Raw genomic sequence first — 23,586 nt, forward strand, 5'->3', positions numbered from 1 at the left:
CACTTCCGCTTCCTGTGTTTTGGAGCCAGAGAAAAGCAATCGATCACTGATCAGCTCCAGTGAGTGACAGCGAGGACATGTCCTCTGTGTCTGTTATGGGTCCATGATATCTAATATATATACAACACTTTATAATAGCTGTCATATCATTACAATAAACAATTATGTGTGATTAAAAATGTACAGTTAATTAAACTTTAGTTGACTTTATTTCACTGTTAACAAGCAATAAAATGCTTTATAAAGTGTTTATTAGCAGTTGATGTCCATAATACTCAGTATGTAAATGGTTAAATACAGTGTAGTTCATTATAAACATTATTTGATGCAATGAATTAATGAAGTTATTATAACGTGTCACCCATGTCGGCTGTAGAATGACCTCAGTATTTCTAAAATCCTGGTTAGACATAATTTAATCTGCTTTGTTTCTGATAAAAATTGATGGCAGCTTATCTACTTTTTCAAGTTGTGATATAATGTGTTATATAATTTATAAATATATAAAGTATTTTATTTTGAATACATAACAACTTTCTTACATTTCTTTCATCTAAAATATTATTTTGTATAAAAACAAACAAACATGTATTTCCTTATTTCATTTTTACTCTTTTTAAATAGATCTTTGGTGTTTTACATGAATTTATAATATCATGTACTAAAGTTTGGTATATTATTAACTATTATTGTTGGTTGTTCACTAAAAGTGCCATACAAGCATTTTACTGAGTTGTGGAGCGCAACGTTTCAGACATTAATTGATTAGGTTAAACTATGAACGATGAACAATTCTGAGAACAAATGCAGGAAAGACTGAGGATAAGATACAGGAATAATTAAAGGAAGCAGAAGTACAAGATGAAATAAGTAACATAACAAATAAAATAAATACAATAATACAAATTATAAATAATAATTTAAATCTATAAAATGTTTTTAGACAGAAAGTACATCATAAACATCTCTGCCAGTTAGAGGAAAATGTATTATTATCCTTATTATAGGAAAATAAACTGAATAAACAAACTGACCTGAATAAACAAACACAATGTACCATTTCTAGCTTCAGACAGTGTTCTGAGACCTTATTTTCCTCTGAGAACAACTTGTTTATTCACTTATAGAGAAACATTTGTGTTATTACCTCATTAATATTGTAAATTAAATTAAATTGAGAGTTAACAGTTGAAATTATGATATTAAAAGTCTCAAATCTCAGAATTATGATTTATGTGTCTTAAAACTTTTACTTTTTTGTCTCTTAATTATGACTAATCTCATGTTTACAGTTTAAAATCTCCTGATTACGACTTTTCTTTCACTTTTCATCTCATAATTTGATCTGATTTTAAATCCTGACCAACACCGTGAACATGGTTTTTCTCAGATCTCATCTCATTTCTTCTCCAGCTGCCAGAAATGTTCCTCAGAAACACGATTCTCACCGACATCGACTTTCGATTAAGTCTCCTGGTTCTGTTCTCTTCTTCTATTGGTCAGATTCGGTCAGCTGACGGGGCAGACGCGTCATGTGACAGCGGACCGAGCCCGTGTTGACCTGACAGCTCCTGGTTCTGGTTGTGTTGTGGTGGGATGTCTGCTGGACTCTCAGGCTGATCGGAACCTCTCCTCTGGACCCGTGAACATGTTGGAGGCGGCTCAGCGGCTGGAGAGCAGCTCCACTGAGGTGTGCGTCATCCCGGAGAACCAGCACTGTGGACCGGTGGCGGACGTGCAGAGAGCCCAGCTGGCGCCCGGAGGCTCCCTGCTCGGCTGTCTGGGGCCCCGGGGCCGGCTGGTGGTGTGGGACCCGGCGGACAGAGAGGCTCCTCCGGCTGCAGAGGACGGGAGCCACACAGAGTGAGTCCGACAGGAGGAGCCCGCTTCAGCCTTCCTGGTTGCAGAACTTAGTCTGTAGTCTGGATCAAGACTTCCTGGTCATAAACACACGTCATGTTTTAACATCCATTAACCTGAACCCGTGAAAATGACACGAACATTCTGTTTGAATGAGGGAAATTAATATATTGATTCAGTCAGAAGTCAAAGTCAAAGTCCTGATCAATGCCGAGCTGAAACTAAAGACACGGTACTGATGCTCAGTGGACCTGATGTTCAGTGGACCTGATGCTCAGTGGACCTGATGTTCAGTGGACCTGATGCTCAGTGGTACTGATGCTCAGTGGACCTGATGTTCAGTGGACCTGATGCTCAGTGGACCTGATGCTCAGTGGACCTGATGTTCAGTGGACCTGATGTTCAGTGGACCTGATGTTCAGTGGACCTGATGCTCAGTGGACCTGATGCTCAGTGGACCTGATGTTCAGTGGACCTGATGTTCAGTGGACCTGATGCTCAGTGGACCTGATGTTCGGGGGATTGTACGGAAGCCCTGAGGGGACAGTGACACTGTGTTTATGTCTGTTGTCTGGTGATCAGATATCAGAGTCTGATCTAAATTATGTTGCTTTCTGTGTTTATGACTTGATCTGGTGGAAATTTCTAAATAATTTGTTTGCAGGATAATATTTCTTAATTTAAAAAAAAAAAACATCTTTGAAAACAAAACAACCCCCAAAAACAATAAGAAAAAACTGTGAAACTTAAAGTTAAAAAAAAAAGTTTCATGAGGAAAAAAAAAAATTCTGTTTGGAACTGAGTGATTTTTTTGTTTTGTCAGGAAAATCTTTCTTTAGTAACTTTTTAAATTTATTTCTGTGAAAACAACAAAGAAAAAATCTTTGCAAGAATTATTTAAATTTTTTCAGGAGCATTTTTTTTGTTTTCTGTCTTCACAGATGGAAAAAAAATAAGGAACTTATTTCTTAGTAACTCAGATCATCCTGTTTCCACCAGGGCGCAAGTCAGAAACACAGGAGAGAACATAATTTGGATCAGACTCAGTAAATGGATCAGCACTTGCCCCTCAGAGCTTCTGTAACTTTGACTCTTTTCACCATAATAAAGCGTGTTTCCTTTAACTCAGCAGTCACTGACACTGTAGATGACAGAGTGCCTCCATCTTTTCCTCTGTCTCCAGCTTCTCCTGGGAGGAGGCGGTCGTCCACAGCCGCAGCCTCAGCAGCTTCAGACTGCTGGCTGTTGGAGCTCAGGGTGACCTGAAGCTGCTGGAGGTGGAGGCAGAGCGATCAGCCTCCATCTCTCTGCGCCGTGTCTGTGAGTGTCCTGCAGGCCGCCTGCTGCAGGCCGTCAGAGAGCAGGACCCGGGTGAGTACCACCAGCACCAGCACCAGCACCAGCAGCCGCCATCGTCATCATGTGCAGCCACAGTCTGTCGTTGCGGCCGCTAACTGACCGAAGAGCTTCAGCATCATGTCGTTATTAATGAATAAATATTATAATCCCGCAGCTTGTGTGTGTGTTTTCAGGTGTGTGTGAGCTGCAGTCGGTGCGTGTGTTGTCATTCTCTGCTGGCCGCTGCTGCGTGCTGCTCAACCGTGATTGGCTGCTGCAGCTGCAGTGGCAGCAGACGGAGGAGGAGCCGCAGACGTCGTCCTGCTGCAACATCCAGCCGACCGACGGAGACCGACGCTCTGCTGTCCACCACTGCGTCTGCAGAGACAGCCTGTTCGTCCTCAGCTCCTCTGGACTCACGTGTATCCTCCACTGACTGCAGCGTCTCGGCTGAACACCATCTGTCACTGATACATGATACAAATACAGCTGCTGCTTTATTTTTATCTTAAAGGGGCGTTATGTAACTTTGTAGAAGAAATTCAAACACTGTCTGAAGCTAGAAAGGTGGCAGGGTCCGCCACATATAAACAAAGTAACACAGTATAAACTGTGTTGTCCTTTAAGGTCAGTTTGTTTATTCAGTTTATTCAGTCATGAAGACAAAGAGAGTTTGTTTATTTAGTTTGTTAACCAGCCAATGAGGATCTTTCTCTGCTCATTAACATTTCTTCTCCCAAACTACAGACTGCTCCTTTAATGAGACATAAACTAAACGTTAGCATTCTTTAATCAAACTCATCTACGTGTGATGAAACTAATAAACAGACCTTACTGTAGCCTGACACATAGTCTGAACTCAGAGTCAGTTCAGTGTCCTGCTGAGCTTCTGTCCTCAGGTCCTGGACTCCTCAGTGTTCAGAGGAGGCTGTGAACGAGTGAGTAAAGATTTAAAGTACCCGTCTTTAACTGACCTCCAGCTGTGTATAACGTCTCTGATGGCAGTCTGCTGGCCAGCATCGACCTCCCTGCGTACCTGAGCTCCGGCCTGGCGGACGACGACCTCAACTTCTCCCCCTCCTCCTCCTTCTCCTCCTCTTCCTCCTTCTGCCTCCTCCAGGTGTCAGCTGATCTCAGTACAGCTGTGGCGCTCACTCAGTCTCACACCGCCATCGCCGTCGACCTCAACCACTACTTCAGGTCAGCGTTTCTCTTTTCTGCTCATTTTTTCTGTTTTTGTCTCAAAAGATGTCGTCGCCTGTTAAAATCTATCTCAGCAGCACAAACAAACCGCTGCCTCTCACCGCTGCCTCTCACCGCTGCCTCTCACTGCTGCCTCTCACCGCTGCCTCTCACTGCTGCCTCTCACCGCTGCCTCTCACCGCTGCCTCTCACCGCTGCCTCTCACCGCTGCCTCTCACCGCTGCCTCTCACTGCTGCCTCTCACTGCTGCCTCTGCCTCTCACCGCTGCCTCTCACCGCTGCCTCTCACTGCTGCCTCTCACCGCTGCCTCTGCCTCTCACCGCTGCCTCTCACCGCTGCCTCTCACTGCTGCCTCTCACCGCTGCCTCTCACCGCTGCCTCTCACTGCTGCCTCTCACCGCTGCCTCTCACCGCTGCCTCTCACCGCTGCCTCTCACCGCTGCCTCTCACCGCTGCCTCTCACTGCTGCCTCTCACTGCTGCCTCTGCCTCTCACCGCTGCCTCTCACCGCTGCCTCTCACCGCTGCCTCTCACCGCTGCCTCTCACCACTGCCTCTCACCACTGCCTCTCACCTCTGCCTCTCACTGCTGCCTCTGCCTCTCACCGCTGTCTCTCACCGCTGCCTCTGCCTCTCACCGCTGCCTCTCACCGCTGTCTCTCACCGCTGCCTCTCACCGCTGCCTCTCACCGCTGTCTCTCACCGCTGCCTCTCACCGCTGCCTCTCAGCGCCGGGATACGAGCAGAAAGCACATTAAAACGAAGACACCTCACAAAAGATTAATGAGGGTTTATCCGCCCGCTGAGCAGTTCTGATTGAGGCGAGCGCTGCAGAGACGTCTCCGCTGTCTGTTTGCCTTTTCTGTCAGTCTGTCTGATGTGAATGTTCCCGTCTGGACCGGAGGAATATCAAACCAGCTGCAGAATCTCATCAGATCAGCCCACTCGACAAACAGCAGCCCACTGTGACTCATCTGCAAGTTAATCAGACAGACTCTGACTCAGAGATAAAACCAAACACACTTCAGAGTGAGTTTCTGTCCTGCAGGATGTACCCGGACCACCTGCTGTGTGCCGTTCCCCCCTCACGGCCCGCTCTCCGGCCCGAGCACCCGAGAGACCAGGACAGCCTGTCGAGCTCCAACTGCAGCCTGGTCGCCCTCGGATCGACCTTCAGTACTGACCGGTACAGACAAGTGTTTGGGTTAAAGACAATACAAAGTGGTTATTATTTCTAAATCTTACTATAACAGACGCGGGTCGAGCTGGACCTTTAAAACAAACGTCAATAAATACATAAAGGCTTTTTCATTGTTTATAAAGAGACATGTCTCCTCCATCAAACTTAATTTGAGTTGATACAACAATTTGTTGTTGTTGACAACTATTTTTAATGATTTAATAAAAGTTTGAATCATTTTTCAAGCAAAAAATGTCAAATATTGACAGGATCCAGTGAGGATCTGATGTGTTTCTCTGTCTCTCAGGGTTTTAAACTGAATTTTAAAGATGCCTCTCTGGTTTTTTACATTTTATAGTCTCCTTATTGATTATTGAGTAATAAAAATAAGCTTCTTATATACATTATTTAAATTATTTCAGATGAACAGATTGATGGTAGAAATTCAACATGACTTCAGAACGTTCATCGGTCCAGAATTTTTGTTCACCTTCTTCTTCTTCTTGACCTCTGATCCAGCTCCTGGGAGGCTCGTCTGGCCTCCATGTACAGCAGAGCCCAGCAGGCTGCAGCTCCCTCCTCCTCCTCCTCCTCCTCCTCCTCCTCCTGGTCCTCCTCACTCCCCCACCCGGAGTCCCACCAGGCTCCTTCCTCGGCCCACAGCAGAGCGCCTCACGGCGGGGCGACTGTTTCTTTCTCCGTCCCCGAGTCGTCCTCTCCGTCTCTGCTCACCGTGTCTGAGTTCTCCGCCCAGATGACCTTCGTTTCCCCCGGCAACCGACAGACCACAGTGGCCTTGTGGGATTTAGAGTCTGGGAGTGTGAGTTACCACCAGGCGGAGGGCGAGGCCGCTCCGGTCCAGCGCTGTGGAGAGAGACAGCACCGACTGCTGCTGAAGAGTAAGTCGACCAGCAGCAGCAGCTTCTCATGAGACCGCAGAGTTTTGTTACTGTGAAAGAGAAGAAGAAGAAAACATTTTCTTAGTTCTGTGTTTTGGATTCCTGTCGCAAATTAATATCAACCAAGTTCATGGAGATCTGGCGACGTCGTGACATAACAGCTCCAAACAAACCTTCAGTTTACAGAAGACACGTTGTGTTCATTTTAATTTGTCCTTTTCTTTTTAGCTCCAGAATTATTTGGCAAAACTGGTGATTTGATTCTTCAGATCTCTGCAGTGAAGTTTGGACTGAAATACAAAAATTAGATCCAACAAAACAAAACAAAGCAAAGCAAAGCAAAGCAGAGCTTGGCTCGGTCGTCACACTGTGTAGAAATATAAACTGTAGTCAGACGTTACGATGATCTGCAGTCTCTGAAAAATCATTCTGATCCCTGCAGGCTTTTATTCTGCTTTCTAATGCAGCCAACACAGTTTCAATCAGTTCACCAAAACAAAAAGAAAAACTGCCACTATATTCACACATCTCTCTGTCCGTCTGTCTGTCTGTCTGCCTGTCTGTCTGTCTGTCTGTCCGTCTCTCTGTCTGCCTGTCTGTCTGTCTGTCTGTCTGTCCGTCTCTCTGTCTGCCTGTCTGTCTGTCCGTCTGTCTGTCTGTCTGTCTGTCTGTCTGTCTGTCTGTCTCTCTGTCTGTCTGTCTGTCTGTCCGTCTGTCCGTCTGTCTGTCTGTCTGTCTGTCTGTCTGCCTGTCTGTCTGTCTGTCTGTCTGTCTGTCTGTCTGTCCGTCTCTCTGTCTGCCTGTCTGCCTGTCTGTCTGTCTGTCTGTCTGTCCATCTGTCTGTCTGTCTGCAGAGGCCGGCCTGTTCCAGGTCCTGTTCTCGGTGTCCCAGCAGGACTTGCTCAGCAGGTTGATGTTGTTCGGCAGCGCAGCAACGGTCGACGCAGTGTGTCACCTGAACAGCTGGGGGCGCTGCTCCATCCCCATCCACGCCCTACAGGTACGAGGCAACGCTCACCTTCACTGGCTCGTCTCAGATCCCTTCTAGTTCAGGGGAGACTGTTAGGAATGTGTCTGGATGAGCTGTAGACGATGTTTGGATCAACACCGTCTCTCTGCTGTCTGTTCTGCAGGCTGGACTAAAGAACCGTCAGCTGGACACGGTGGATTTCTACCTGAAGAGTAAAGAAGACCTCCTGAACCCTGCGGCCGACCAGCCAGCAGCGTCCGGAATGAGTCTGACAGACAGTACGCACACAGACTTCATTCATGTTTATTGGATCAGTTATTTAAGCTTTGAAACAGTCAGAGACGTTACTGCTCGACTTGTTTTCCTTCTTTTGAAATGTTGTTCACTAATCCTTCCAGTTTCATGCACATTGTTGTATATAAAGCTGTGTGTGTGTGTGTGTGTGTGTGTGTGTGTGTGTGTGTGTGTGCGCAGGTGTGCAGGAGCTGTGTCCTGCGTTGGACCTGCTGTGTTCGGCTGTCAGAGACTCGAACAGTGAAGCTCAGAGCCGACAGTTCTCTGAACAGCTGCTCAACATCACCATGAACTTCGTCAGCACTCAGATCCGCTCGGTCCTGTCCAACACACACCGTAAGACAGCACACACACGCAGACAGACACGCACACACACACACACACACACACACACGTCTGTCCACAGCTGGAGATGATTGGCTCAGGTTTAAACTCCCTCACTCTCTGTTGCGTCCACAGACGAGGACGCAGACGTGCGGAGCTGCGTGGACGTTCTCGACCGTTACGTCACTGATCTGAGGAGCTACATGAAGAGATTCCCCTGGCCTGCAGGGGGCGACACCTCCAGCACCAGTTCTGCTGATCCTGCTCAGGAGGAGGCTCAGAGAGACGAGTGGGAGCAGCTGCAGGCGGAGGTGACGTCTCCTGACAGAACTTTTATTATTATTATTATTATTATTTTCTATTATATAGAAAAATGTCCCTTCATGTGTCATAAGTCTGTGAGTGTGTGTTTGTGTATGTGCGCTGCAGGAAGTGGTCCGTCAGTCCATCCTGACCAATCAGATCCCCAGAGCTCAAGCCGTCCTGCGGAGGCGGAGCTGTCCGGAGCAGCGCCTGCCGGCTCTGAGGATGGAGGGTCTGCGGCAGGTCTTCTCCTGCCTGCAGCGCCGAGACCTGCAGACCGCCAACACACTCCTCACCAACATGGTCAGGCTCAGTCAGACAGTCAGCGGCTGCACATGTCTCACTGTGTCTCAATTCCACCCATGTGCTTAAAGGAACAGTCCACCCAAAAATAAATGTTCAGTCATCATCTCCTCCCTCCCTGCTGATGTAAAGTCAGGTGAAGTCTCGTAGTCCACAAACATTTCTGGAGCTTCACAGCAAACAGAGTTGCAGCGTTCTGCTAAACACCTGAAGCAGCTCAGGATCCCTGATTAAAGCTGTTATTTACGCAGAAATCGTGACTGTAGCTGCTGAGCTAAAAGTGTTGGCTCGCACCCCGTCTGAAGCACCAGCTCGACCGTGCGTCAGGAGCTGTAAATAACAACTTTTCAAATCAATTTGGTATTTTAGAGACGTGGATAACAGCGGTCGAGCTGTATGGAGCCATTTTATGAATTTTCATTCTTGTGTGAACTGTTCCTTTAATTCACATTAAATTCATCCTCTCATCTCACTCTTAGAATAAAGGCTCATAAACTAAACAGATATTCCTTCAACGTACAGCAAGCTAACATTAGCAGTCTGTTATTTGTTAGCATTCACTGAAAACACTGCTGAGAATCTTTCCTGTAAAATCAAATCAAGTCACTGAAACTTTGAATATTAATCTGAAGTCATTTTGTGTTTTCAGGGTTTCAGTGTGACGAAGCAGCTGCACAGTATCTGCCTCTACACCGACGACAAGGACCTCCGCCAGTTTGTGGTGAGTTTACAGTGAATTTTTAAATATTAATTATTATTAATTAGTACACCTTTACAATTTATATGCGGCCTCTGATTGGTTGACTGATCAGGTGGAGGAGCTGTCGGGGCGGAGTTGTTTCCCAGAGGAGCAGATGCAGAGCGTGGCGTTCATAAAGCAGATGGAGAAGTTGGGATCACTTCCTGCCGCCCGCTGCCCTGCAGACAGCGCAGCACGCAGGTAAAGAGGCTGCGCAGCTGTTTAACTCGTCACATCTTAGTTTAATAAATTCTGTATTAGTGAATTAATATTTGTAATAATTAAGTAATCATCTTAAACCATCCTAACATCGCCCTGTTAGCGTAGCCACCAGTTAAACTAAGTTGTAGCTTTGCGTTTGTTTGCTGGCATCAGTTAGCATCGTTGTGGTTACGGTCGTTAAGACTTCAGCCTGTAGTTACCATGGCAACAGCAGGTGTGGTTTAATGCTACAGGCCCCAAATACGCTGAAGGCAGCAAACAGTCTTTGAACGGCTTCTCCATCAGAAACACAACAGAGAGGTTGTCAATCAGTCAGTAATCAATACAACATCTGGCTCCATCCTGCTCACACAGCCGGCTCCTCTGCTGACTGTTGTGTCGCTGTGGTTATAAAAAAAATGTTTCCCTTTTTTTTCACAATAAAAGCCACCCATCACCTGAAACGTGGTCTGATGTGGTGAAGAGCTGCTGGCGTCGAGCCGTCAGTCTGCTGAACGCTTCCTGCTGCAGCAGCGTTCTGGCTGTTTGTGTTAAAATGAAATTCAGATCTGTTTTTTCTCAACAACAAACGCACCGGACCCTGACAGCAGCAGCACGAACACAGCGTCAAGACGCATGAACAGAAACTCTGCTTTATATACTCATAACTCAGTTACCATGGCAACACTGAAGCCTTTTTTATCCTGTTCAAAAAATCAGTTTGAGATGACGTGTGACACTTAAACCGGCCTCTTCCCGTCTGAACCTCTCAGTTGTTTAACTTCTCTGATCTTTTGCGTTCCACCTCAGTCTTCTTAGTTTCCTGCTGCTCTTCTCGTCTTCATCTCCTCTGAACCTTCCTTTCTCTCATCGGAGCTTCTCCTCTCCGGTGAACTCTGTTCACACCTTGTGTAATTGAGGTGGAGTCTGTCTCATCTGTCCCTGCTCCCTCTGCACAGTGTGGTCCAGATGGCCCGGAGGGAGGGTGGCTGTGAGGAGGTTCTGGAGCAGCTGGCGGGACAGACGAGGTCTGAGGAGGAGGGGGGGCTCTGGAGGAACCTCCGACTGGACTGGGTGAGGAACTGGGACCAGAGCTGCCAGACCGCCGTCCTCCTGTCCAGACTCGGACACACAGGTAAAGTCCAGCGGTCCTCTCGGCGCCGGCAGCGGCTCCTCAGAGTCCAGATCAAATCAAACAAATGTGTTTCTGGTTCATCAGAGTTGAGCTCCTGTGACTCAGCGGTGTTGTGGCGTTACCTGACCGCCCTGCACGATCGGCGCCGGGTGGTCGACTGGATCAACTGGCAGAAGGAGAGCGGCAGCGCCTCCCGGTGGCCTGAGTTGACACCAGAGCTGGTCAACAACAACACGGCCTGCAGCACCTACATGAGGGAGAACATCCTGGACCTGCTGGCCCGGTACAGCAGCACTGTTCACCACCACATTAACACAATAATAATCTCCTTGAGCTTTGTCCTGTGATATTTGTTTATTTTGTGCAGAATCCTGAAACGTAGTTAACTACGAGCACAGCGCCGCTCGGTAAACACACGGAGCTGTGGAGGTTCTGCTGCTGAGAGCCGCCAACGCTGTGGTTCTGCTCTCTTACAGAAGCCCCGATATTTAATAATCCAATATTTATTATGAAAAAACTTTAAATGAATACTGTACGATAAGGACGTGCACTAAATGTGCACACATCACATCACAGTTCCACTTCCGGTGCTCTGACTTCCTGTTCGGTCGGTGTTTGTGTTGTTTCCTCAGGAGAGGTCTGTTCATCCCGGAGGAGCTGGCAGACCTGGAGCAGCTGCTGTGGAGGCTGGCGCAGGGTGGAGGGGCGATGGCTTCATCTCCACCCGTCCCTCAGTACCGCTCCCCCCTCGGCCTGGACCTCCACAGCCTCTTCATCACCTTCTGCCTGGACCACAGCCTGCAGTACCTGCTCTACACCTACCTGGAGCACTACAGGTGTGTGTTGACACCATGACGTGGACTATTAATACCTGAAACATCAGTTTATTCTTTAATGAATCTGTGTCCGTCCTTCACAGGTTGACACCCAGAAACTGTCCCCTCCTGACCAATCAGAGCCTGTCTGAGAGCCAGCCCTGGTTTGAGATGCTGGTGAAGATCCAGGAGATCACCAGAGATCTGTCAGGTACCAGACTGCTACAGGACCGGTTCTCTCAGGACCCTGACCAAGTCCACAAGCTGAATCACATTTCTCTCTTTTCCCTCCACTGTACCATGAAAGTAGTTGAGGTCGTATCAGAGTCCGACTCACTGGACTTCTGGATGGAGTTTAGATGAGACAGAACAGAGTTTCTGATACCTGATGAATCCTCGAGGTCTTTCTCTCTTCGTGTGTTTGTTTCTCATTGTAAGTTGAATACGTTTGGATTTTCAGCTGCAGGTAGAACAAACACACAGCAGATATTTGAAGACGCCTCCTGGGACTCGAGGGTCATGATGGCAGTCACGTATTATTTTTTAACATTTAATAGTTTAAGTGATTAACTGAGTATTTAAAAGAGAAAGTGCTGCGAGTGTTTTCTCCTCCAGAGCCGGTCGACGCTGAGCCGCTGAGGAGCTGCAGAGTCTCCAGCTGAAATCACACAGATTTTCACCGTCTCTCTGTCGTCTGTCTGCTCCTCCAGATCCAGGACTGGTCTTCCAGGCCAGTTTAACCAGTGCCCAGGTTCTGTTGCCGGGCAGCCAGGCGTCTCTCAGCAGCCTCCTGTTAGAGGGACACAGCCTGTTGGCTCTGGCGGCCATCATGTTCGCCCCCGGAGGCATCGACCAGGTGAACACGACCGACTTCAATACGTTGCTTTTAGGATGATATGATTCATTCAAAATGTTTTTTTAGTTTAATGATGAATTGATTTTAAATGAAGCCTGCAGGCTGTGCTGGGAATCACAAACACAGACGCTTTGCTGCGACTTGTTGTGTTTGGACGATAAAAACAAAAGAGAATAATTTATGCGTCGCTCAAACAACCACATGAACTCAGTGTGATGAAGTTTACACCACAAACATGCATCAGCGTCTAATGCGAGTTTATCTAAGAGGACGCGTCGGCTCAACATCAGTGTACATCCTGTTCTCTGAGGGCTGCACATGCTGTGTTAGTGCAAACTTTAACTGGGTTATTAAAGGCCAATCTCAAGGATTAAAGAAAAAATGAATTCATCATTGGAAACTTGGACGTGGAGCTTTTAATATCCAACTGTAAAGATGTGAGTTCTTAATGCATCCAGTCAGATCGGCAGAGACGAGCACTGAGCTAATGTTTCCAGATGTTAGGTGGTCAGAGTCTGAGGATAAGAGGATGCATGTTCAACCCGATACAGTCGACATCAAGTCAGATATTTATCAGCTGGACGTGTTGTCATGTCAGCTTCTGGTCGTTGAGGAGCATAAGACCGAATCCCTCCCCTGTGCTTCCTGTGAACAGGTGGTGGTTCAGGGTGAAAGGTCGGGCAGGTCGGATAGGACGGTCGACCCCCAGCTCCTGAAGATGGCTCTGGCCCCCCACCCCAAACTGAGGGCCGCCCTGTTCCCTGCTGGGCCCCGAGGAAACAGCCCGTCCTCCGACGTCTCCGTCTACCACCTCCTGCAGGTACGTTGGCACCTGTCAGCCGTGCTCCTCATTAAAAAGTTAAAGGAACAGAGTTCATCCTGTGATCACGCTGCTCTGCTCTCCTTAATGAGACCTCTGACAGTCACTTCTCAGCTTGTTGCAGCAGATCGTGTGCACGTTGTAGGAAAGTTGAACATATTAATAACTTGGTGTTTTTTTGCAGTCGCTCCATCCTCTGGACCCATCGAGGCTGTTCAGCTGGCAGGCGGCAAACACCCTCAACTCCACCGGTGAGCTCTGAGCACCAGCTTTAAAGGAAAAGTTCACAGCGGAAGTATCTGCAGAGAGCTCGTCTGGTGTGATCCAAGTCTTCAGGAGCCCCGAGATCACAAACTGAACATCAGAAAATCAAACATCATGTTAGCTTAGCCATTGTGAGCATCTTAACATGCTAACATTAGTTTAATGTGATCGGGATTGTCCTCCACAGAAACGTCAGAGCTGCCTCACTTCTCCAGCCCTCACCTGGTCAGCAGGTTCGCTCTGGTGGAGAACCTGGACTTCCTGTTTTACCTCCGTCATGGCCGACCATCCTTTGCATACGCCACCTTCCTCGTCCAGCAGCTGAGCGGCTGCAGTGACGTCACACTAATGTGAGTATGACACACTTTAATACAGCTGCTCAGCCCACAGAGAGAAGAGAAAACTAACGTGTGTGTGTGTGTGTGCAGGCTGCAGCAGGCCTGGCAGCAGGTGTACAGGTTGGCCCTGCAGTGTTTCAACGTGCCGTCTGTGGCGTCGGCGGCCGTTTGTTTCTGTGAGCTGCTGGGAACCTGCAGCCTGAAGCTGAGGGTCGACATCAGAGCCATGAACATCATCCTGCAGCACCAGAACCAGCACCACACACACACCGCTCTGACACAGCATCTACACACACTGGGTACACACCACACACACACACACAGCTCTGACACAGCATCTACACACACTGGGTACACACCACACACACACCGCTCTGACACAGCATCCACACACACTGGGTACACACCACACACACACACACCGCTCTGACACAGCATCCACACACACTGGGTACACACCACACACACACACTGGGTTAACACACTGATTTGTCTCTTCAGTGTCTAAAGCTGTGAAGCTGGCGGAGGCGGAGCCTGGAGCAGCGGAGGAGCAGATTGGCTACCTGGAAACTGCAGTGACAGACAACCTGGAGCAGAAGGGCATCAGCAGGTAACTGTGCTGATGTGCTGTCAGAAGAACTGGACAAACGTTTTGTCTGACCAGAGAAAATCTCGTGACGTCGTCGTACGTCTTCGGGGCCACGCTAACATTTGAACGTGTGTGTGTGTGTGTGTGTGTGTGTGTGTGTGTGTCAGGTCGTCGTACGAGGCGGCTCAGGAGTGGGCGTTGCCGGTCCAGTTCTGTCAGCTGCACAGTCTGAGGCTCAGCTCAGTTTACCCCGCCCACTGCGCTGCAGACGGACAGTTCATCCACTTCCTGTTGTTTGTCCAACTACACAACTTCCCGGCCCAGCAGGTGAGCACACACCTCTGCAACCATGGGTGTGTTACGGGTCAACGGGCCCCTGGACGCAGAACCAGACAAAGAGAAACAGTCTCCTCATAGTTGTTTTGTGTCTCTTTGTAGTTGTTTTGTGTCTTTACAGTAGTTTTGGATGTTATTTCTACTGTAATGTCATTTCTGTCATGTCCAACTCCTTCCTATGACCATATTTGTTTTTTCCTCCAGGTGAGGTCATTGGCAGCTCAGTTTGGCCCCGCCCTGCAGGCCCACCTGAGTCTGGCCTTCCAGGACCTGCAGGTGTACAGTCAGAGGAGGAGCTGTGAGGAGCAGTCAGCGTCTCTGAGCACAGAGGAGGTCCCTGGGAGCCCGGAGCACCACACGGAGCTGTTCCAGGTCCTCCTGCAGAGCCAGGAGGAGGCGACGCCCTGCAGGTACCTGCTGCAGGAGGCGCTGGTGCAACGCTGCCCGACGCTGGCTGTAATGGCTGCCTGTCAACAGGTAACCACACAAAATCCACCTTGTGATCACTGCTACTGTTGAACACCACGAAGAGATCAAAGGTCCTCTGTGTTTAGCTGGAAGACGATTGTTTGTGAGCAGACACAACGTTTGCTCCTGTTGCTCTCTGTTAGCGGAGCGGAGAGACGAGACGCTCAAGAACAAGCGTAAAGTCACGTCCTGTGGAAATCCACAGTCCAGCAGCTTTAAACTACCTCAAGGAATCATTCACAGGCTCGTCTAGACGACCGAGAGGCACGTTACAGTCTGCTCACATGTGGCCAGGAAAAAAGTGATTCATACATTTAAATGACTTCAGATTATTACACAGTTGCATCATTATGTACTGACTGATCTCAGTGTCTCATTTAGTGTTCAGCTATTTGAAACACCTTTATTTTAAAATGTCTTCGAGTGTTACTGAGTGAAACAGAACACATGTGGACGAGCAGAGTTTTGAGAGAGACTGAATCAAATAATTCAGATGAGACCTGATTAAAAAAATCAGTGAAGGGAAACTTCAGTGCCAAACATTTACAGCTGCAGGTAAAATACCTCCGGGCCAAATATCTGCTCATAAACAGACAGAATGAGTCGAAGCGAAAGTGTGAAGAAGGCCGAGCTCAACGAGAGAAACGACCCTGAGACCTCAAAACACTTTTTATCACCAGAGGCGAGACGAGCTGCCCACCGAGGATATATGGAGATTATTTACTTTATATTCTCTGGATGTACTTTGGAGAGATGCATGTAGGGAATGTTAATGATCAGGATATATTGTGTTTGTGGAGATGCATAAAGTCTACGTGGACACACATCTCGGGGCTGCAGAGGCCTGTTGGATGAACATTATTCAACAATAATTAAGTAAAATGAGTTCTGACGCAGTAAATATTAAATTTCTTTCTGGAGACTTAAACACAGTTGAAACCTGTTTGATTGACAGGGGGCAGAGCTGCTGCCGTGCCTGTGTGTGTGGGTGCTGACCTCCGTGGATGATGTCACTTATGGTGAAGCCACCTCCCACCTGGTGGAGGCCGCCCAGCACCACGAGTGGACCCTGCACGACCTGTCAATCATCTGGAGGACGCTGCTGGGGCGGGGCCACGTCAGGCCCCTCCTACGAGGCTTCGAGCTCTTCCAGCAGGTAAAAACACTGAGATGTTACGTGATCAGACAGCGGTCGATGTTTGGATTAGGATTAGACTGGATCAGAGCTCCCTTTTTAACACCATATTGAATTCAGTGTGACGCTCCCTCTTTGCCAGGAAAAACCTGCTTTTCTCCCAGAATATATTAAATCTTTGTATTGGGGAAAAGTCTTTTAATGTGCAGCATCTTGAACTGGAGTTTTTCATAATTCTTTCCTGACTGGTTCTTCGGGGGTTTGTCAGGTCGGGATGTTTTAAGGTCAAACGTAAAATCTTGGTTGTTTTGGTCGATTTAGTGCAACAATCAACAGATAAAAACATCTCTTCATCAGAGCGAGACGACTCTACCTGATTAACTGATCCAGATATCCTTCTTTCTGTCTTTGTCTCTCAGGACTGTCCTCTGGTGTTGGTGTTGAGGATGTTTGAGTTGTGTTGTGACTACAGGAACTTCTCTGAGGCCAAAGAAAAGCTGCTGGACTTCCAGAGGACGCTCATAGCTGTGAGGAAACTTGCTTTTCCTTTTTACAGATTCTCTCAAAATTAATTTTTAAGTTTGTGTTTGACTGGATGGACAGAGAGCTGGAGCCGCATTCAAAGCTGCCAAGTGATGAAAATCTTCATTGAATCTTTCCTTAGAAGTGAAACTGGATCCTTTGTAAGAAAAAAGTTCTCACTTATAACTTATTTACTCCTCGCTGATGCAGCTGAGAAACGGCGGCCCAGCGCCCTCCAGTGGACTCCCGCTGCAGTGGGTGGAGAGCCAGGCGTCGGTGCTGCTCCTCACTATGCTGCAGCGCTGCTCCTCCCAGTACGACCTCCACCGGCTGCTGCAGCTCCTGGCCGACGTCGACAAGCTCCTCAAATCCAACGGTGAGACCGGAGAGGCGTCACATCGTGTACTGAACTCAGACCGTGTCGCAGTCCGTCAGATGCAGCTCAGGAGACGACAGGGATTATTAATTAACATCGTTACAGGTTTGAGCTGGACACACATTGTTTAAATTCTTGTGTGTGTGTGTGTGTGTGTGTGTGTGTGTGTGTGTGTGTGTGCGTGTGTGTGTGTAGGTCCAGACTTCAGGAAGCTCAGTCAGCTCAGTCAGTTGCTGCAGGGGTCAGAGGTCAGCCTGTCTCCCAGGCTGCTGCAGTGCAGTTCTCCCTCCGTCCAGCAGGAGGAGTTCCAGGCTGCAGTGGACGCTCTGCAGGCCAGGGGGCGCTACAGCCAGGCCCGGCAGGTGGCCCAGCTGGCCGGCCTGTCTGTCCACCGCCTGCTGCTCAGCCAGGTCTGATCCTCCACGCAGCGCACATCAACAGTTCACATTCACACTGTTGTTACCTTCAGGCCGTGTTTCATTAAATCGTCTTGCGTTAGTTTGATGATGTTTTTACGAGGCAGGTGTTTCTGTCGTCCATGCAGCTTCTCCAGGAAGTAAACTCCCAAAAGTCCAAGCGTCAGTGGAGAAGGTTGGAGACGCGAGTCAGTTTCTGGAGGAGATGTCACGAGCAGCTGAAGGCCGACGGCACTGATCCAGAATCAGCCTCCCAGTTCTTCCTGTCGCAGGCTGAAGCTGGCAGCGCGGGCTCCCCCGGGGCTGCGGAGGCTCAGGCCGAGCTGCTGGACGTCCAGGAGCGCTGCCTGCTGCTCTGCCTCGCCGCTCACTGGCTCGCCCTGCTCAGCCCGGCTCCCGTGGACAAACTGGAGAGCCTGGAGAAAAAGCTGTGGATCAGCCGCGTCCGACGACGTGTCCTCACCGTCGCCATGGAGAAGGAGAGTGTTTTCAACCTGCCGCCCGCCATCACACCTGAAATGAACCCCTACGAAGTGCTGATGAAGGAGTTCTCCTTGTCCAACATATCAGGCCTGAACACAGAGGGCTGTCTCAGTGTGGAGGGACTCCCGGGGCCCCCTGGGGAGCAGGAGGAGCTGAATATCCACTCAGAGCTGAGTCCAGAGGAGAGGAGCACTCTGACGGCGCTGATCGGTCAGTTACTGGATGAAGGAAGTATTCATGAAGCCAGCCGCGTCTGCCGCTATTTCTCCCTGCATCACCCGGACATGTGGGTGGTGCTGCGCTGCCGAGGTCTGGCGTCCGGAGAGCTGAGCCCTGAACCGCAGGAAGAGGAAGCAGAGGCTCCGCCGAGGACGGGCATCACCAGCTGTAAGCTGCAGTTTATATACGTCTGCTCATATCACAACATCCTGCAAAGAGTTCAGTTTAAACTCTCTTCATCATCAGGAGGAATCATTTTACTCCATTTTAACATTTAAGCTGCACGACGGTTTAAACCTCATCTGAGCTTTTGACTTGAAGCTGCTCAACAAAATCTTTTCATATCTTCTTTGAATCCTCACGTGAACACTTGTGTTGTGTATTATATTCATTTCTGTGAAGAAAACTGAATGAAATTCTTATTTTAAAGGTTTAGATGATTATTTTAGATGATAAGGATAAGGACACTGAGCCTTTAATCTCTGCCAGACAGCCTCGAGCCAGCGAGCTAACAGAACAACGGCCGAGCTTCAGGGAGCAGAAAACACTGATTCTGTCCAAAATGTTTGGTTTCAACATGAAAGTAGTGAAATCAGAATATATCTTAATAAAGCAGAGTCACCACTGCTGCGCTCTTATATGTGTTATGACTGATGTTGACGGCAGCATCTCAGTAGTTTATTAAACACTTCAGAATTATTATGAAAAGTTAAAACACAGTCACAAGTTTAGAGGAGAGACCAGAAATAAAACACATTTTTCTCTCCTCTGCGTCTCCTCCAGCTCCCTCCATCAGCAGCCTGTTGTCCTTCGTGATGCTCCCCCTCCCTGACGACGAGGTCGCCGTCCAGCTCCAGAGGCTGGTGGATCAGTGTCGCCATGGCAACAACTACTGCAAACAAGTCCTCAGCCTCTACCAGCTCTCCAAGGTACCAGCCGGTCCACCACATACTGCACATACTCGGCGCCGTCAGTACTACAGGTCTGAATGTTTTCTGTGCGTCTGTCCCGTCCAGGAGCTGCAGTGTTCCTTCAGTCAGATCTGCGGGGAGGAACCTCGCTCGGTTCTGGAGAAGCTGCTGCTGTCGGACCAGCCGGAGCGCTTCAGGAAGGCTCAGGCCTTCATCAAAGCTCAGGGTCTCTCTGCAGACGCTGTGGCTGAGCTGGTCTCCTCCGCTGTGGTCCAGGCGCTGCTGGCCTCCACCCAGGAGCTGCAGCCTGGTGAGATCAGGACCGCTGCAGTCTGCACGGGTTGATGAGTAGGCTATAAATGCTGTGGCACTGGTCCATGTGGTTTACTTGTTACTATGACAACAAACTAGTAAATAAAAAATACTTTTATAATGACACAGAACCAGAACTTCTTACAGTTCCCTGAAAAGTTCAGATCAGCAGCTGCCATCAGTTATTCAGTTTAGATAATTAGTGTGTGTGTGTGTGTGTGTGTGTGTGTGTGTGTGTGTGTGTGTGTGTGTGTGTGTGTGTGCGCGTGTGTGTTTCAGCAGAGAGGCAGGTCTTCAGGCCGTCGGAGGGCCGCGACGCGCTGGTCCAGCTCATCAAACTGTGTGACGATCCGAACCTGGTGGGAGTCAAACTGCTGGAGAACCTCAACACTGTCCCACTGCGAGACCTGAGCTGCAGTACGACACACACACACACACACACACGCACGCGCGCACACACACACACACACGCACGCACGCACGCACGCACGCACGCACGCACGCACACACACGCACACACACCAGGATTTATTAATAATGGATTATATGACTACATGTCATGTGAAAGATGTTGGCAGGTGTGATGAAACCACATGACATTTTCAGTTCAGGCATTTTTTGACATTTTCTTGAATTCTCAGGAACTATAATGGCACTCAGTAGAGTGCATACCTCCGCCCCACTCACAATGTTAAAGAAAGTAAAAAAAAAAGCCTGGATCAGCACCAAAACTTAATGAAGTCCCTTCCTCCATCCAAGTTTGGTGGAAGTCCATTCAGTAGTGTTCGTGTGATCCTGCTGACAAACCAACAAACGACCAACACGTGAAGTCATTTCCTGTCATGACCGAAGCGTCCGTCCTTCTCTCTCTCCTGCAGTCGTAGAGCTGCTGGTCGTGGCTCACGACTGCTTCAGTCTCACCTGTAACATGGAGGGGATTGTCAGAGTGCTCCAGGCCGCCCGTCACCTCAGCCACACCTACCTCGCTCCAGGAGAGCACTACAGCCTGCTGGTAAGCCCCGCCCACTGACCGCCCACTGACCCGCCCACTGACCCGCCCACTGAAAGGCCGCAGTCGTTCGCCTCAGACTCTGAATCCTCTGCTCAGGACGAACATCCACGTGACAGAGCTGTGTGATATGATACATTTCTTCATATCGCACAGCCCTGTAATCAATCAGATATTTGATATCGGCTCAATGATGCTAAAAGGTTTTCTTCTTTTCTGCATCTGTGTGTGTGTGTGTGTGTGTGTGTGTGTGTGTGTGTGTGTGTGTGGGTGCGTGCGTGCGTGCGTGCGTGCGTGCGTGCAGGTGCGTCTGCTGACAGGTATCGGCAGGTATAATGAGATGACGTACGTCTTCGACCTGCTGCATCAGAACCATCGCTTCGAGATGCTGCTGAGGAAGAAAGTGGACACAGACAGAGGACAGGTGGACACGCACACACACACACAGACACGCACACACACACACACACACACACAGTCCTGCACAGTTGTTTCACATTAAAAGCCTCACAGGACACACTCCCTCCAAATTCTGGGAAACTTTTAGTGTGAAACTTCTGCAGAAAGAGTTTTTATTTTATTTTTTGTTTTTTTATCAGAATCTGAACAGCAGTCGAAAAAAAATGTCAAAGAAGCTTCGACTGAAGTGTCAGTTTTTAACAAGTTGTTGTGAAAAAACAGAAATTGTTGAATTGGAAATGTTTGTTAAGATTTAGATGGATCCAGTTTTCTCACCATTCAAACTCATCTGAACGTTACAGTAGGACAACGTGTCCTCGCTCGTCACCGTCCACGCTGCCTCCACATTAAACCTGATCTGCTTCCTGTCGCAGAGCTCCAGTCTGAAGACGGCTCTGCTGGATTACTTGAAGCGCTGCCTCCCTGCAGACAGCGAGAAACACAACATGGTGGCGCTGTGTTTCAGCATGAGGCGGGAGATCGGAGAGAACCACGAGATGGCTGCCAGAACACAGCTGAAGATCATCGAGTCTCAGGCCTGGGGTGAGCACGAGGACCAACCTGAGAGTCAGAGCACTTCCTCTCATTCAGCCACGCTGCAGATGATGTTTCTGACCCTGAGTTTGTGACTTCTCTCTGAACAGTGGTGACTCCTGAGCTCAAGAGTTCCCTGGTCAAAGTGTTGGGTCTGCTGAAGGACGCTGCAGAGAGCTTCTCCAAGGTTCGTGAACCATCGAGTCTAAAAAAAATAAAACTATTAGAGATGAGCTTTCAGTTTCTGTCTTCAAAATCAGGACCTGTGATTGTAGTTTTCTCTCCACCTCCGCCTACTTGTTAGCAGCTAGCTTGTTGTTAGCCTGCAGCTGCTCTTCTTGTGTGCATCAACTCACTGGTACCGGAGACGGCGCCACCATCAGAGATCCTTTATTGATCTGTTTGGGAAGAGGGTTTACTCGTGACAGATTTAAGAAACCAAAATGTGTAACAAACTGAATTTCTACCTTTTGTTGTTTGTTGCTGAATCACTGAAGGCTTTCTGTTGGCTGAATATTATTTGAACCAAAGGTCTGTTGTTGTAATGACGGTGCTGAAAAAATGTTTACATCCAAAATTGTGCATTCAACTGTGTGTGTGTGTGTGTGTGTGTGTGTGTGTGTGTGTGTGTGTGTGTGTGTGTGTGTGTCCAGGACTCGTGCGTGCGTCAGGCGAGTCGTTGTGTCCGGACAGCTAAGCTTGTTGCTCTTCAGCTGCACTTCCTGAACCAGGGATCGGACCTGCGCGTCATCAACCTGCGACCTGCAGAGCTGCTGAACGCCGTCACATCGCTGCCACGATGTTATCAGGTCGGTTCACGTGTTCACGGACATACAGTAGTTAACATACTTTAGGTTTAGCAGTGTGTTGCTAACATGGCTAAAGACTCTTTTGATATTAATGAGCAGTTTTCTGAGACACAGCAACAAAAACATGAGAAGTAAAACTTTGAGTTTATTAAACAGCCACCAGGTTCTGTGAGGTTCTGACAGTCATGATGCAGAACATGACTGATGACATCCCGTGTTCTGTGTCTGTCAGGTGTTTGTGGTGTCGGAGGCGTACAGCCACAGTCCAGACTGGGCAGAGATCTTGTACCAGAAGGTGATTCTGAAGGGAGACTTCGTTTACCTGGAGGAGCTCAAACGCCACCGCCCGCTGACCTCCAGCCTGTTTGAGGACATCTTCAAAAAGTAAGTGTGAAGCAGCGGCGCCGTCAGTGAACAACCTGAAAGAGTTTGATCTCATCTCACCTGTGTGTGCGTGTGTGTGTGTGTGTGTGCGTGTGTGTGTGTGTGTGTGTGTGCATGTGTTTCAGGCTGGACGGCGCTCCCAGCAGCACCGCTCCGAACGTGAAGCGCCTGCTGACGCACTGTGATGATGTGTACAGCCGCTACAGGCTGGCCTACCAGCAGAACCTGTATGATGTCTCCAAATCGCTGCTGCAGGACGCCAAGACCTCCAGCTACCTGAACGACAGGCTGGCCAGCTGATCAACCGACTGACTGACTGACTGACTGACTGACTGACTGACTGACTGACTGGCTGCACGTCTGATAACAGAAATCCTGTCGATGTTTAGTACTTATTTATAACAAACACAAATTGTCTTCTGTCTTCTAACCTGTCTTCTGTGGAGATGAATTAAAATCAGATAGAATATAATTATCTTCTAACATAATCAATAACTGAGTATAATCTGTTTCTATTAATAAACGGCAAAGACAAATGAAATGTAAACTGTAATTTACTGTTCATAGTCGAGATTTAAAAACCTTCACCACAGGATCTGATGACACTGTAAAGATTTACATTAAAAACACTTCATGAACAGTTTTGTATTTAATGTTTTTTATCCCTGCTGTTCCTGGAGCGCTGTCGCTGCCGTCCTCATCACTGTTTTATCAGATTAACTTTAATGTGTTTGACCGCGTCTGTGACAACATGCAGTTAGAGGGCGTAACACTTACTCAGA

The 23,586-nt window shown here is 48.4% G+C and overlaps 1 protein-coding gene across 1 annotated transcript; it reads left to right on the forward strand.

The window, feature by feature from the left end:
* The first annotated feature begins 1,551 nt into the window (after window positions 1–1,551).
* Window positions 1,552–23,444, forward strand: spg11 (SPG11 vesicle trafficking associated, spatacsin). The gene is made up of 40 exons (XM_073471237.1): window positions 1,552–1,863; window positions 3,044–3,231; window positions 3,393–3,620; window positions 4,179–4,398; window positions 5,450–5,587; window positions 6,101–6,480; window positions 7,335–7,480; window positions 7,614–7,728; window positions 7,925–8,080; window positions 8,204–8,379; window positions 8,498–8,674; window positions 9,324–9,395; window positions 9,487–9,614; window positions 10,574–10,749; window positions 10,834–11,032; window positions 11,382–11,585; window positions 11,669–11,775; window positions 12,275–12,420; window positions 13,076–13,240; window positions 13,425–13,491; window positions 13,692–13,854; window positions 13,933–14,141; window positions 14,344–14,452; window positions 14,599–14,758; window positions 14,972–15,244; window positions 16,191–16,391; window positions 16,790–16,897; window positions 17,103–17,268; window positions 17,464–17,678; window positions 17,813–18,554; window positions 19,170–19,315; window positions 19,403–19,607; window positions 19,889–20,026; window positions 20,488–20,621; window positions 20,923–21,042; window positions 21,452–21,620; window positions 21,722–21,798; window positions 22,265–22,420; window positions 22,653–22,804; window positions 22,930–23,444. Exons 1-40 carry the CDS (start codon window positions 1,649–1,651, stop codon window positions 23,102–23,104), a joined length of 7,221 nt encoding a protein of 2,406 aa, XP_073327338.1. The 5' UTR covers window positions 1,552–1,648; the 3' UTR covers window positions 23,105–23,444.
* Window positions 23,445–23,586: the final 142 nt, after the last annotated feature.

The sequence above is a fragment of the Pagrus major genome, chromosome 8 (genome assembly GCF_040436345.1).
Source record: "Pagrus major chromosome 8, Pma_NU_1.0".
NCBI lineage: Eukaryota > Metazoa > Chordata > Actinopteri > Spariformes > Sparidae > Pagrus > Pagrus major.